Source organism: Fundulus heteroclitus, unplaced genomic scaffold, assembly GCF_011125445.2.
Source record: "Fundulus heteroclitus isolate FHET01 unplaced genomic scaffold, MU-UCD_Fhet_4.1 scaffold_530, whole genome shotgun sequence".
NCBI lineage: Eukaryota > Metazoa > Chordata > Actinopteri > Cyprinodontiformes > Fundulidae > Fundulus > Fundulus heteroclitus.
The window spans coordinates 71,161-83,781 of record NW_023396957.1 but is presented as its reverse complement, the minus strand read 5'-3'; the positions used below and the strand labels follow the sequence as shown (position 1 = coordinate 83,781).

General features: G+C 43.3%; 1 protein-coding gene across 1 annotated transcript; it reads right to left on the bottom strand.

Moving 5' to 3' along the window:
- Positions 1-584: 584 nt before the first annotated feature.
- LOC118561023 (NIPA-like protein 3) lies at positions 585-12,377 on the bottom strand. The gene is given in 12 exon segments (XM_036132731.1): positions 585-778; positions 862-956; positions 2,162-2,225; positions 2,354-2,440; positions 2,525-2,630; positions 2,632-2,663; positions 2,766-2,862; positions 2,983-3,128; positions 10,255-10,314; positions 10,459-10,630; positions 11,817-11,885; positions 12,144-12,377. Coding segments are annotated over 12 exon segments (1,161 nt in total). The 5' UTR covers positions 12,183-12,377.
- Between the last annotated feature and the right edge of the window lie 244 nt (positions 12,378-12,621).

Sequence of the window (12,621 nt, the reverse complement as noted above, 5' to 3'; positions counted from 1 at the left end):
GGTCAAAACTCTGCCGTTTATGATTAGTACAAATATTTACTGGAAGAACAGGGAAGCCCTTGTAAACAAACTGCGCGGTACGACAGACACAATATTTCTGTGGAAGTCACTGCTTAGTGTGTTGTTTTCAAAGATGACAGAAAACTTTAACAGGGGAATAAACAAAAGTAATAAGTTACTTCACTCTGCCACCAATCTTTGGTTCCTCTGAGATCAACAAGTCTTTTAACGCACGCAGCGTTCACAAATGAGACAAATTTTAAAAATATACAGAGATATGCCAGCTTCACCAGTTTGAGCTCATCCAGACATCCCCACCCCTAAATGTTCTTTTACAGACAGAAAACCCCAACTACATCCAGGGAGGTAGTGAGGGGGAGCAGAAATTAGAAAAAAAAAATTAGCTTATTCCATTTAAAACAGCAAATAAGTCCTTTAGGAAAGCTTTCCCCTGACAAGTTTGGTTCTGGATATAAATAGGAAGCATGTGTGAGAATTTAAGGCGACACTGGAAATTAGAGGTTTGTAAAAACACCCATCTAGGAGGTTTGTTTTTTGTTTTTTTTTATGAGGCAGCAACAATTTCAATCCATCTTCAGGTTGGTCCGACCAGGAGGCGAATCTGTGCCTCTCACGGTACCGCAGAACTGGATTTTCCAGGTTGACCGTGGCAGCGTAGCGGGGGCCACGCCGTCGTTGTTAACCAGAGCGCCGTAGGAGAAGGAGCCGTTGTAGTCCGGCTGGACCACGAGGCCGTTGTCGTGAATGGTCGGCACGCCTGAGCCCAGAGACAAACACACGTGAGCGGCGGTCCACACTGACCTGCTGTATGTGGAGTTTAACGTTTAGTTTTATACAAACCCTTGGCCACATCCATGGTGACATACGGCTCAAACAGCTTGGCCTTTTTCCTGTACTTGGTGACGAGGAAGACGCCGAGGAAACACAATGCAGACCTGCAACACACACAAAAAACAAAAAACATTTTAATTTTTTTTTTTAAACTAACAATGATACTGTCGTTTCACATAAACTGTTTTCATTTTAAATAGTAAATGGACTGAACTGAGATAGTAGGCTTATACTAATGCTGACCAGAGTAGCACATAAATTAACCTGACTCTCGCCAGCTGTATTTCACTCCGCCTAGCTTCACTCACATACATCTGGGAATGATCCATAGGAATTGCCTTTATTGAAGGCTGGGCCTTATCAAAACTCCTTGCATATGATTGGATAAGCTACTTGTCTGTCATCTTTATCGATGTGCTATTTCTACCACTCACACACCGAAGCTAACCCGTGATGCTAATGATAGCGACGCAGAAATTATTATTTTTTTTTTTTTAATGTGTTTGCGGCTCTAGTGGCGTTTTATTGACAGTGAGCTGACAGGAAGGGGGGGAAGACAGGCGGCAAAGCGCCGCGGGTCGGAGTCGATTCCGGGCCGACCGCGTTGAGGACTAAAGGCCTCCTAATATGGTTTGCGCTAACCGCTAACCGCTCAGGGGCGCGTTAACAAAACTTGCCAAATCCGGTCGGGAGAAGGGCGAAAACATCGTTTCCACCAACAAAAGCCTTCAGAGCCGTTCTCTGATGTTCTTTTAATGAAACAATATTAGGTAGATTGGACAACAAGGAAGAAATAGCAGCATCAATGTTAACGCTTGCTTCCTCGACGAGCCGCCATTGCTATCAAAACAGTCTCACGTCACGGTCGCTTCTCCACTACGTCACATCTATGAAACTCCAGCCCTGCGTCCTGATTGGCCAGACCATAAAATTGGTTGGAGAAATCACTTTCTATGGGAGAGGTCCCAAATGGATGTGAGTGGAGCTAGGCGGAGCGACATACAGCTGGCGAGAGTCAGGTTACACATAAATATGAAGTGGAAGGAAAATGCTGCATGTTTATCTAAATATTTTACAGCAAAAAAAAAAAAAGTGGAATAAGTATTTAAGACCTAAAAAATAAGATGATTAAATATACTGCACTTGAAATAAGAGATGGAGATGAGTTGTTTTCCAATTTAAGTGCAAACATCCCATTCCTTTGGCAAATAAGATTATTTACCTGCTCAATCAAGGTAAATACACCTATTTCACCTAAATTTTACTTTTTCCCCCTTTTTGCAGTGTACTAAAAGGCCCAGTCACTTACCCAAGCAGAAACATGCAGATGTGAAGGACGTCTTCATTCTGGAACTCCAAGTAGAAGACGGCGCCTACAGACAGAGAAGACGAGATTTTCTACAGCCTGCATCTGTCGTGCAGATCAGGAGCCGTTGCCGGATCTTTCGCTCTGCAGCAAACCAAGAGAAATATTCGCAGACACAAAAAAGCGGCGACTTACCGGCCACCACTGCGAACACGGTGGAGAAGATGTAGTTGACGCAGGCGGCCAGAGAGGAGTCGTGCAGGTTACACGCCTGGGAAGAAACCTGGGAAGACAGCAGCAAGACGAACAGTTAAAACACAACAACGACCAGCGAATTTCAACGCTTTCCAACGCCTCTGCGCCCTCACCTGGCCTGGAAGACGACGGACGCCACCATGCACACGAACATGACGCTGAAGATGGGGTAGTCGAGCTGCATGGAGCCCTCCAGGGTGAGAAGCAGCATGCCAGAAAACCGCCTTGACCGTTATGACCGTCACCGAGCCTGTGCCAGAAGACGGCAAGTGGTGGAAATCTTATTCTAACAAGGTGCGATTAAAAGCTAGATTTTAAAAAGACGACCGCCTGTAAACGCAGGAGGACTCACCCAGTAAGGCAGCGAGCAGCAGAACAACAACAAGGTAGTTAGCACTGCGCTGTTTGTAGAAGTACAACAGCAGGCAGAACGCGATGATCTCCAGGAGCTGTCAGGGCAACAACGCACATGGAGTCAATGCAGACAACCCGAAAAAAAAAACAACGCCGCTGGTTACAGAATACTGGTTAAACGTAAATCTGCTTTCTTCACGGCGGAAATAACTCACCAAATACAGGAGGACGGGCCAGCCCACGATGTGCTTCACGATGTTCCTCGCTTGGAGCTTCTCGTGAGAGTTTGGTCCGAAAGACACAAACAGATACGTCCCTCCGATGATGAGAACGTAGCCCAGGAAGGTAAGCCCGTGGTTCTCTTGAAAATCACAGAGCGCAGGAATGGTTTCACGTTTCAAACGAGTTTCAATGTGAGAGAGAAAAAAAAAAAAAACAGTCTGAGAAAAAAAACATAAAACGTAGAATAAAAGCAATCCAAACCAACCACAGCCCACCTGAAGAAGCAATCCCTTCACTAACTGTGACTGACCACAATTCTAGGAATTTCACCAGCCACCCCAGGGCCTCAATTGAATAAAAACAAAACTGAAGTAATAATCTTTGGACCAACAGAGGAGAGATCAAGAGACTGATGTCTCAGCAGGATCTAGAAAAACTAATCCATGTTTATCTTTAGTAGAACTGATCACTGCAACGGTGTTTTCACAGGACTTCCTAAAAAGTGGATCAGAACGCTGCAGCTGATCCAGAACCTGCTGCCCGCGTCCTCACTAAGACTAAGAACGTAGAGAACATGGACCCGGTTCTGAAGTCCTCACTAAGACTAAGAACGTAGAGAACATGGACCCGGTTCTGAAGTCCTCACTAAAACTAAGATTGTAGAGAACATGAACCCGGTTCTGAAGTCCTCACTAAGACTAAGAACGTAGAGAACATGAACCCGGTTCTGAAGTCCTCACTAAGACTAAGAACGTAGAGAACATGGACCCGGTTCTGAAGTCCTCACTAAGACTAAGAACGTAGAGAACATGGACCCGGTTCTGAAGTCCTCACTAAGACTAAGAACGTAGAGAACCATGGACCCGGTTCTGAAGTCCTCACTAAGACATAAGAACGTAGAGAACATGGACCCGGTTCTGAAGTCCTCACTAAGACTAAGAACGTAGAGAACATGGACCCGGTTCTGAAGTCCTCACTAAGACTAAGAACTGTAGAGAACATGGACCCGGTTCTGAAGTCCTCACTAAGACTAAGAACGTAGAGAACAGAACCCGGTTCTGAAGTCCTCACTAGACTAAGAACGTAGAGAACAGGGACCCCGGTTCTGAAGTCCTCACTAAGACTAAGAACGTAGAGAACATGACCCGGTTATGAAGTCCTCACTACGACTAGAACGTAGAGAAACATGGACCAGCGGTTCTGAAGTCCCTCACTAAGACTAAGAACGTAGAGAACATGAACCCGGGTTCTGAAGTCCTCACTAAGACTAAGAACGTAGAGAACATGGACCCGGTTCTGAAGTCCTTCCCTAAGACTAAGAACGTAGAGACATGGACCCGGTTCTGAAGTCCTCACTAACACTAAGAAGTAGAGAACATGGACCCGGTTCTGAAGTCCTTCCACTAAGACTAAGAACGTAGAGAACATGGACCCGGTTCTGAAGTCCTCACTAAGACTAAGAACCGTAGAGAACATGAACCCGGTTCTGAAGTCCTCACTAAACTAAGATTGTAGAGAACATGAACCCGGTTCTGAAGTCCTCACTAAGACTAAGAACGTAGAGAACATGGACCCGGTTCTGAAGTCCTCACTAAGACTAAGAACGTAGAGAACATGGACCCGGTTCTGAAGTCCTCACTAAAACTAAGATTGTAGAGAACATGAACCCGGTTCTGAAGTCCTCACTAAGACTAAGAACGTAGAGAACATGAAACCCGGTTCTGAAGTCCTCACTAAGACTAAGAACGTAGAGAACATGGACCCGGTTCTGAAGTCCTCACTAGAGACTAAGAACGTAGAGAACATGGACCCGGTTTCTGAAGTCCTCACTAAGACTAAGAACGTAGAGAACATGGACCCGGTTCTGAAGTCCTCACTAAGACTAGAACGTAGAGAACATGAACCCGGTTCTGAAGTCCTCACTAAGACTAAGAACAGTAGAGAACATGGACCCGGTTCTGAAGTCCTTCCACCTAAGACTAAGAACGTAGAGAACATGGACCCCGGTTCTGAAGTCCTCTCACTAAAACTAAGATTGTAGGAACATGGACCCGGTTCTGAAGTCCTCACTAAGACTAAGAAAGTAAGAACATGGACCCTGTTCTGAAGTCCTTCCACTAAGACTAAGAACGTAGAGAACATGGACCCGGTTTCTGAAGTCCTCCACTAAAACTAAGATGTGTAGAGACATGAACCCGGTTCTGAAGTCCTCACTAAGACTAAGAACGTAGAGAACATGAACCCGTTCTGAAGTCCTCACTAGGACTAAGAACGTAGAGAACATGGACCCGTTTCTGAAGTCCTTCCACTAAGACTAAGAACGTAGAGAACATGGACCCGGTTCTGAGTCCTTCCACTAAGACTAAGAACGTAGAGAACATGGACCCGGTTCTGAAGTCCTCACTAAAACTAAGATTGTAGAGAACATGGACCCGGTTCTGAAGTCCTCACTAAGACTAAGAAAGTAGAGAACATGGACCCGGTTCTGAAGTCCTTCCACTAAGACTAAGAACGTAGAGAACATGGACCCGGTTCTGAAGTCCTCACTAAAACTAAGATTGTAGAGAACATGAACCCGGTTCTGAAGTCCTCACTAAGACTAAGAACGTAGAGAACATGAACCCGGTTCTGAAGTCCTCACTAAGACTAAGAACGTAGAGAACATGGACCCGGTTCTGAAGGTCCTTCCACTAAGACTAAGAACGTAGAGAACATGGACCCGGTTCTGAAAGTCCTCACTAAAACTAAGATTGTAGAGAACATGAACCCGGTTCTGAAGTCCTCACTAAGACTAAGAACGTAGAGAACATGAACCCGGTTCTGAAGTCCTTACTAAGACTAAGAACGTAGAGAACATGGACCCGGTTCTGAAGTCCTTCCACTAAGACTAAGAACGTAGAGAACATGGACCCGTTCTGAAGTCCTTCCACTAAGACTAAGACGTAGAGAACATGGACCCGGTTCTGAAGTCCTCACTAAAACTAAGATGTAGAGAACTGAACCCGGTTCTGAAGTCCTCACTAAGACTAAGAACGTAGAGAACATGAACCCGGTTCTGAAGTCCTCACTAAGACTAAGAACGTAGAGAACATGGACCCGGTTCTGAAGTCCTCACTAAGACTAAGAACGTAGAGAACATGGACCCGGTTCTGAAGTCCTCACTAAAACTAAGAACGTAGAGAACATGGACCCGGTTCTGAAGTCCTTCCACTAAGACTAAGAACGTAGAGAACATGGACCCGGTTCTGAAGGTCCTCACTAAAACTAAGATTGTAGAGAACATGAACCCGGTTCTGAAGTCCTCACTAAGACTAAGACGTAGAGAACATGAACCCGGTTCTGAAGTCCTCACTAAGACTAAGAACGTAGAGAACATGGACCCGGTTCTGAAGTCCTCAACTAAGACTAAGAACGTAGAGAACATGGACCCGGTTCTGAAGTCCTCACTAAGACTAAGAACGTAGAGAACATGGAACCCGGTTCTGAAGTCCCTCACTAAGACTAAGAACGTAGAGAACATGGACCCGGTTCTGAAGTCCTCACTAAGACTAAGAACGTAGAGAAACATGGACCCGGTTCTGAAGTCCTCACTAAGACTAAAGAACGTAGAGAACATGGACCCGGTTCTGAAGTCCTTCCATGGCTCCCTGTATCTCAGAGAATAGACTTTAAAATCCTTCTGTTAGTCTATAAATCCCTGAATTAGCACCTAAATCCATCACAGACTTGTTATCAGGGCATCAACCCTCCAGACCACTCAGGTCTTCTGGCTCCAGCCTGCTCTGCAGAACCAGAACCAGAAACCAGACATGGAGAAGCAGCATTTAGTTCTATGCTCCACTGATCTTGGAACAAACTTCCAGAAAAAGTGCTGAAAGCCTGAGTTCCTTTAAATCAAGATTAAAAACACATTTGTTTTGAAATTGCCTTTGAATGCTCTAGTTAAACTGTTTTATACTGTTTTTAATGTTCCTTTTGTTTCTACATTCTATCCCTACTTGCTTTTATTCCTATATTTTAATCATGTAAAGCACTTTGCATTGTTCTCTGTACTGAATTGTGCTATAATAAATAAATTTGCCTTGCCTTCATTACTGCTCAGGACCTGACTGACAACACGAAGTAGGCCACAACATCTTAAAAACGCTATGCATCACGCGCCGATCACTGAAATGTGAGAACAGCTAAAAAAACGTCATTGCCGGTCAGGTAACAGCCATGAAGCCATTTTTGAGACTAAAGTTAACCTCTGGTGAGAGGTCGTTATCCTCAAATGGAGGAAAACATGCAACAGCGGGGAAACTTATCAAATGGACTTCCACAAACACATCAACACTCATCCAGGAGGTCACAGCAGAAGACCCAGAACAAACATCTACAGCTCGGCAGCTCTTCCTACCACAGCTGAGGTCGGTTTTAGGAGAAAAAAACGGGGCAGAAATGGCCTCCATGGGAAATGTCTACGGACCAAATTAACACAAAGGTACATTTTGATGATCACTGAGAGTTTCAGGAAAATATTCTGCGGATTGACAAGACAAAAGTGGAGGTTTTTGGGAAGTTTGCACCCCGTCACGTGTGGTGTAAAACTGACGAAGCATTTCAGAAAAGGAACATGACGCTGATGGTTAAATATGTTAGTATGAAGGAAGTTATGACGCAGTCGAGCAAATGAGTAATCCTCTTCAGAAAGTCACGGAGTAACTCTGGACGCGACTCTCACAGATTAACCGAGCTTGGATTTCATTCGGCCGGGCTTCGTTCTGGCCGGCCTCATTTAAACGCTTCTGCCGAAGAAGTCGCAGCCTCTGATCGGTACTACTGCTCTCTAGGATTGAAGGAGGGAATCAAGCAAATAAAAATGGCGGCGCCCGTGACATTCAGAAAGTTATGCTTGGTTATAATTGTGATATTTAGTTGTTTGCGGAGAGTCAGGCGAAGATGGCAACCTTTGGTAAATTTACTTGACAGAGTCAGCTTTTGGGACGTGGATAAGACAAACGAACGTCTAATCAGGATTTACAGACACAGGAAACAACGACAGACGTTGAGTTTCATCACACTGCTAAGCAGAATCATCACTGGTTAACCGTGTGGCGCGGTAGGGAAGCTGGTATTTTTATGAATGTCTGAAACAGCAAAATTACTCAGCTGACTGTAAGGAGATGACGCGGTCTGCTCATGCGCTCTTTGTTATCTGAGAACCGAGCAAGAGAAAAACCGGGCCGAGCCCTCCTATCCAACTGGTCTAGATTTAGCGCGGTCCGGTTGTGTCTGGCACGGTTCAGTTCAGTTTGCGTTCCATTTACTCGATAGTTATTTCAGTTATCGAGCTCAGACTGGTCTCGGCACGGTTAAAAAAAGGTTAGTGTAAACGGGGCTATAGGCTACATTCACACTGCAGTGACCCAAATCTGATCTTTTTTGTCCATATGTGACTTGTATCCTTCTTTTTCACGGCAGTGTGAACGGCCCAATTCCGATCTTTACACCCCCCCCAAAAAAATCCGATCTGTGCCATTTCCATATGTGGTACTAATTCGGATGCGTATCATATTTTTTTCAAAGCGCTATCTGAGTGGTCATGTCGCGTTTTATCCGTCTTTCCTGAATCTCACAACAGATCCACACACAGCAGTAGCAGCTAGTGCTCCATAAAAGATTGTTATTAATAGCTGTGCTGCTTTCTTCTTACCTTACTTCTTCTCCCTATGATGTGGTCTTAATATTGTCGACTCTCATTGCTTAACCGTTTTCTAATAATAATAATAATAATAATAATAATAATAATAATAATAATAATAATAACAACAACAACAACAACGAGAGATCTGGACTGCATCCAAATTTTTTTCCCTACACAATTTCTTAATTTTAATAAAACTTTATTGAACACTACTAGAAAGAACTACATTCACCATCACTTTTGTAAACAGTGTGCAGCTCTGTGACATCTACTTCTGGTATCGGCGCGCACACTTGTTGCTTTGTGGTCTTGAACCGTTCAGACATCTGTATGACGGCGGTCGCATTTAATAGTCGTATGAACGGCCACCTAAAAAAAAAAAAGCTGATTGCACCAAAATAAATTGAGCATCAAGACCTGCAGTGAGAACATAGCCTGGCGGTGTGGCCCCATCTCGAGCCACAACCAACAAGAAAATGGAGTCTAACATGTTTATCTACATTTCAAAGTTTACACAAATCCAGTGTCAACCTACGAAGAAGGATCGGATCCTGAACTTCTAAAATGATAAAATAAGATTATTCACACCAGAGATGCTTTGACACGTCTAGCACTTTAGAGTTTTAATAATGTTCCTACAAAGCACTTAATTAAAGACTGGCTGGCGTAAAGGGCTGTGATGGATGTTGCCAAGGTTAACCGTTAGGGCTGAACGATTTTGGAAAATAATCTAATTGCGATTTTTTTTCTCTTAATATTGTGATTTAATGCGATTTTTTTCCCTGTGTAATTTATCATGTCTTTTTAAACATATACAAACAACAAATCAATTTGTTTCCTCGCTGTGCAGATTAGTTGCTAAAAGACCCACAGCATCTAAACTCAGAGCAGAAATGATTGCGTTCTGCCTACAATATATTTCAACCAAAATTGCAATTTTGACTTTTCTCTGCGTTAACCACAAGCAACAAAAATGGCGTCTAAATAAAGACGTTTGTAAACAAGGACTATTTAAAACAAGAACTTTTAATGTTTCTATTAATCAGAATATTGTTCAAGAGAACAGCTTTTAGTTGATTTGGACATCAATCCTTGTTGAACATAAAGTCCAACCAACAAGCAAGTCTATGTAATAAACTGATTGACCAGTACTTAATGCTATGTATGATTATATAAACTCTAAAACAAGTAATAAAATTAGATTATCTCACTGCTGCAACTGTCTTCCCTTCCATGTGGAGGCAAACCCACTTTAAACATTTTACCAACACCTAAAGGACGCGTCTAATTCACTAATTGTTACATAGCCAAAAATTGCAGACTCTGCGATTTGGAAATTGCGTTTCTTTAAATCGTGATTATATTGAAAATGCGATTAATTGTTCAGCCAAATTAACCGTGTGTGGGAGGTCAGATTTAAAGACGATCACATTCACTACAACGCTTCTAATAATTAGACGCATACCAGGGAAATAGTCTGTACAATTCACAGTTTTAAGAGCAGACAAGGGCAGATTTGCATGAAGCAGCACAAGATCAGAAATATTTGCATGGGTCGTCCGTCTTTTGTTCTACTCACTTGCAAAGTCCTTTGCTTTAGATTTCTCGCGCAGGAACAAAAACCCCAAAATTGAGCTCGCTGCAAAACATCAAGAACAACAAAAAAGGTTCAAGTTTTGATTTTGATCAAACTTACAGTTCCAGTAAAAGATTTCCCTGCGAGCACCGGCTTGTTTTCACCTTCCAGTCAGTGGTGACAACGTTCAGAGAGACAGATACTCACTGAGGACCGACACAGCGTTGAGGGGGGCTATGACAGCGATAGGGGCGAAGGCGTAGGACACGAAGTTGGCCCCCTCCCCGATGCAGATGAACACAAAACCAGCCCACCAGGTCTTGGTCTCGTAGAAGCTGCGTTGCTCCTTTGTTCCTGCCAGTTTCACATGGCTGTGCTTCTGCAAGACAAGCAGGCGAGCAGCAAATAATTCAAAAGGAGCCCCGGAGCAAAAAAAGAGCTTCTGGCACATTGTGATGCAACTGTTGCACAAAAAAAGGAAAGAAATGCAGCTGGGATGGTCAGCCACACAATGAGGGTGAGGCGGGATGATCAATGCGACAGACATGGATAAGCAGGCAGAAAACAGGCTTTCCCCTGTGGGGTCCAGCTGGCGGTATAAAGCAGCTGATTATGAAACAGCTGATTTAATGACCCAGCGCGGGGACGTTCTAAAACGCTTAACGTGAAAAACGCTTAACGTGGCTTAAGGTAGGAAAACAACGAGGAATCATCACCAAATTTCGCATGGCCACATCTTGTCATGAAGACTTAAGCCTGTCAAAAAGAATAAACCGAAATCCAACGATTATAGAAGATATCTCACATTAACGTTTTCTTCTTCATTGGCGCCTATGGCTAGAAAAAGGCTTAACGTGGTTTAATGTACCTAATCAACGATCAATGATCACCAAATTTCTCTTTCATATTGTGTTCGATATTTTTATAGTTTTATGTGCTTATGAAGAGCAATATGAGAGAGAAATTTGGTGATCACCGAACGTTGTTTAGGTACATTAAACCACATTAAGTTTTTTCATATAGCCAGCCTCTATATACTTAATGTCATATAACGTCCATAATAATTGTACTTTGGTTTTAATTTTTGATAGTTTCATGTGCTTAACAATATATGAGAGAAATTTAGTGATCACTGAGCGTTGTTTAGGTGCATTGAATTGCGTTAAGCTTTTTCCTTTGCCTCAATGAGGCAGAAACGCTTAATGTTAGATAACGTCCATAATAATTGGACTTTGGGTTTGACATTTTGACAGTTTTATGTGCTTATTAGGAGCAATATGAAAGAGAAATCTGGTGATCATTGATCGTTGATTAGGTACATTAAACCACGTTAAGCCTTTTTCTCGCCATAGGCGCCAATGAAGAAGAAAACGTTAATGTGAGATATCTTCTATAATCGTTGGATTTTTTTTTTTTTTTTTTTTTTGACAGGCTTAAGTGTTCATGACAAGATGTGGCCATGCGAAATTTGGTGATGATTCCTCGTTGTTTTCCTACCTTAAGCCACGTTAAGCTTTTTCACGTTAAGCGTTTTAGAACGTCCCAGGCTCAAACAGAAACTGTACCTGGACACTCAGGGAGATGCTGACTATCACCCCTCCGAAGATGGCAAGCAGAGTCCCGATGAGATTGTCCTGAAACACGAAGAGACCAAATCAGCTGGGGGAAACACAAACGTTCACGTGACATCTGCTTTTTAAACACACAAAAACAAACGCGAAGTCGCTTCTGAATTCTGGTTTCTGTTTACCAACACCGTGCTGCCTTCAGGGACCGGCTTGACGTCCCGGAGGAACGGTGCGATTTAACCACTGCCGCATTAGAACTGTGGTTTTAGCCTTTATTAAAGATCACAGATGAACAAATGATGGTCACAAAGGAAGCCGTCTCACCGTGTAGGAGACTCCTTGTTGTGCTTGACTGTTGTCCATGATTGTTCGATTTCAGAGCCGCCTTTTCATTTCATACCCAATTAGCTGGTACTCAGTGGAATATTTCCTTCCGCTCCGCTGATTTCCGTTTGACCGACAACACCTATCGCTCATATTTTTTGACTTTCTCCCCTTAAAATAAAGGAGACACCATCTTCGGGAGGAGCAACATCTCACTTCCGGACTGGATCCACCTGCTTTCGACGCTCTCTGCTCTAGGTGCGCACCATTCCACAGCCGGCACCCGATGCGCCGGAAAGGCGGGGTCAACGCCGTATTAATACTACTACTAATAATAATAATAATAAAAAGCCCACTTTTTGCAATTGGAAAAATGACTTTGACTTATATTATAAGTCTCTGAGACTGACTAAATCCAAACCTTCTGTCAAATTATCATCTTTGTTGGAACACTTTGATTTAATATAGGATTGCCCTT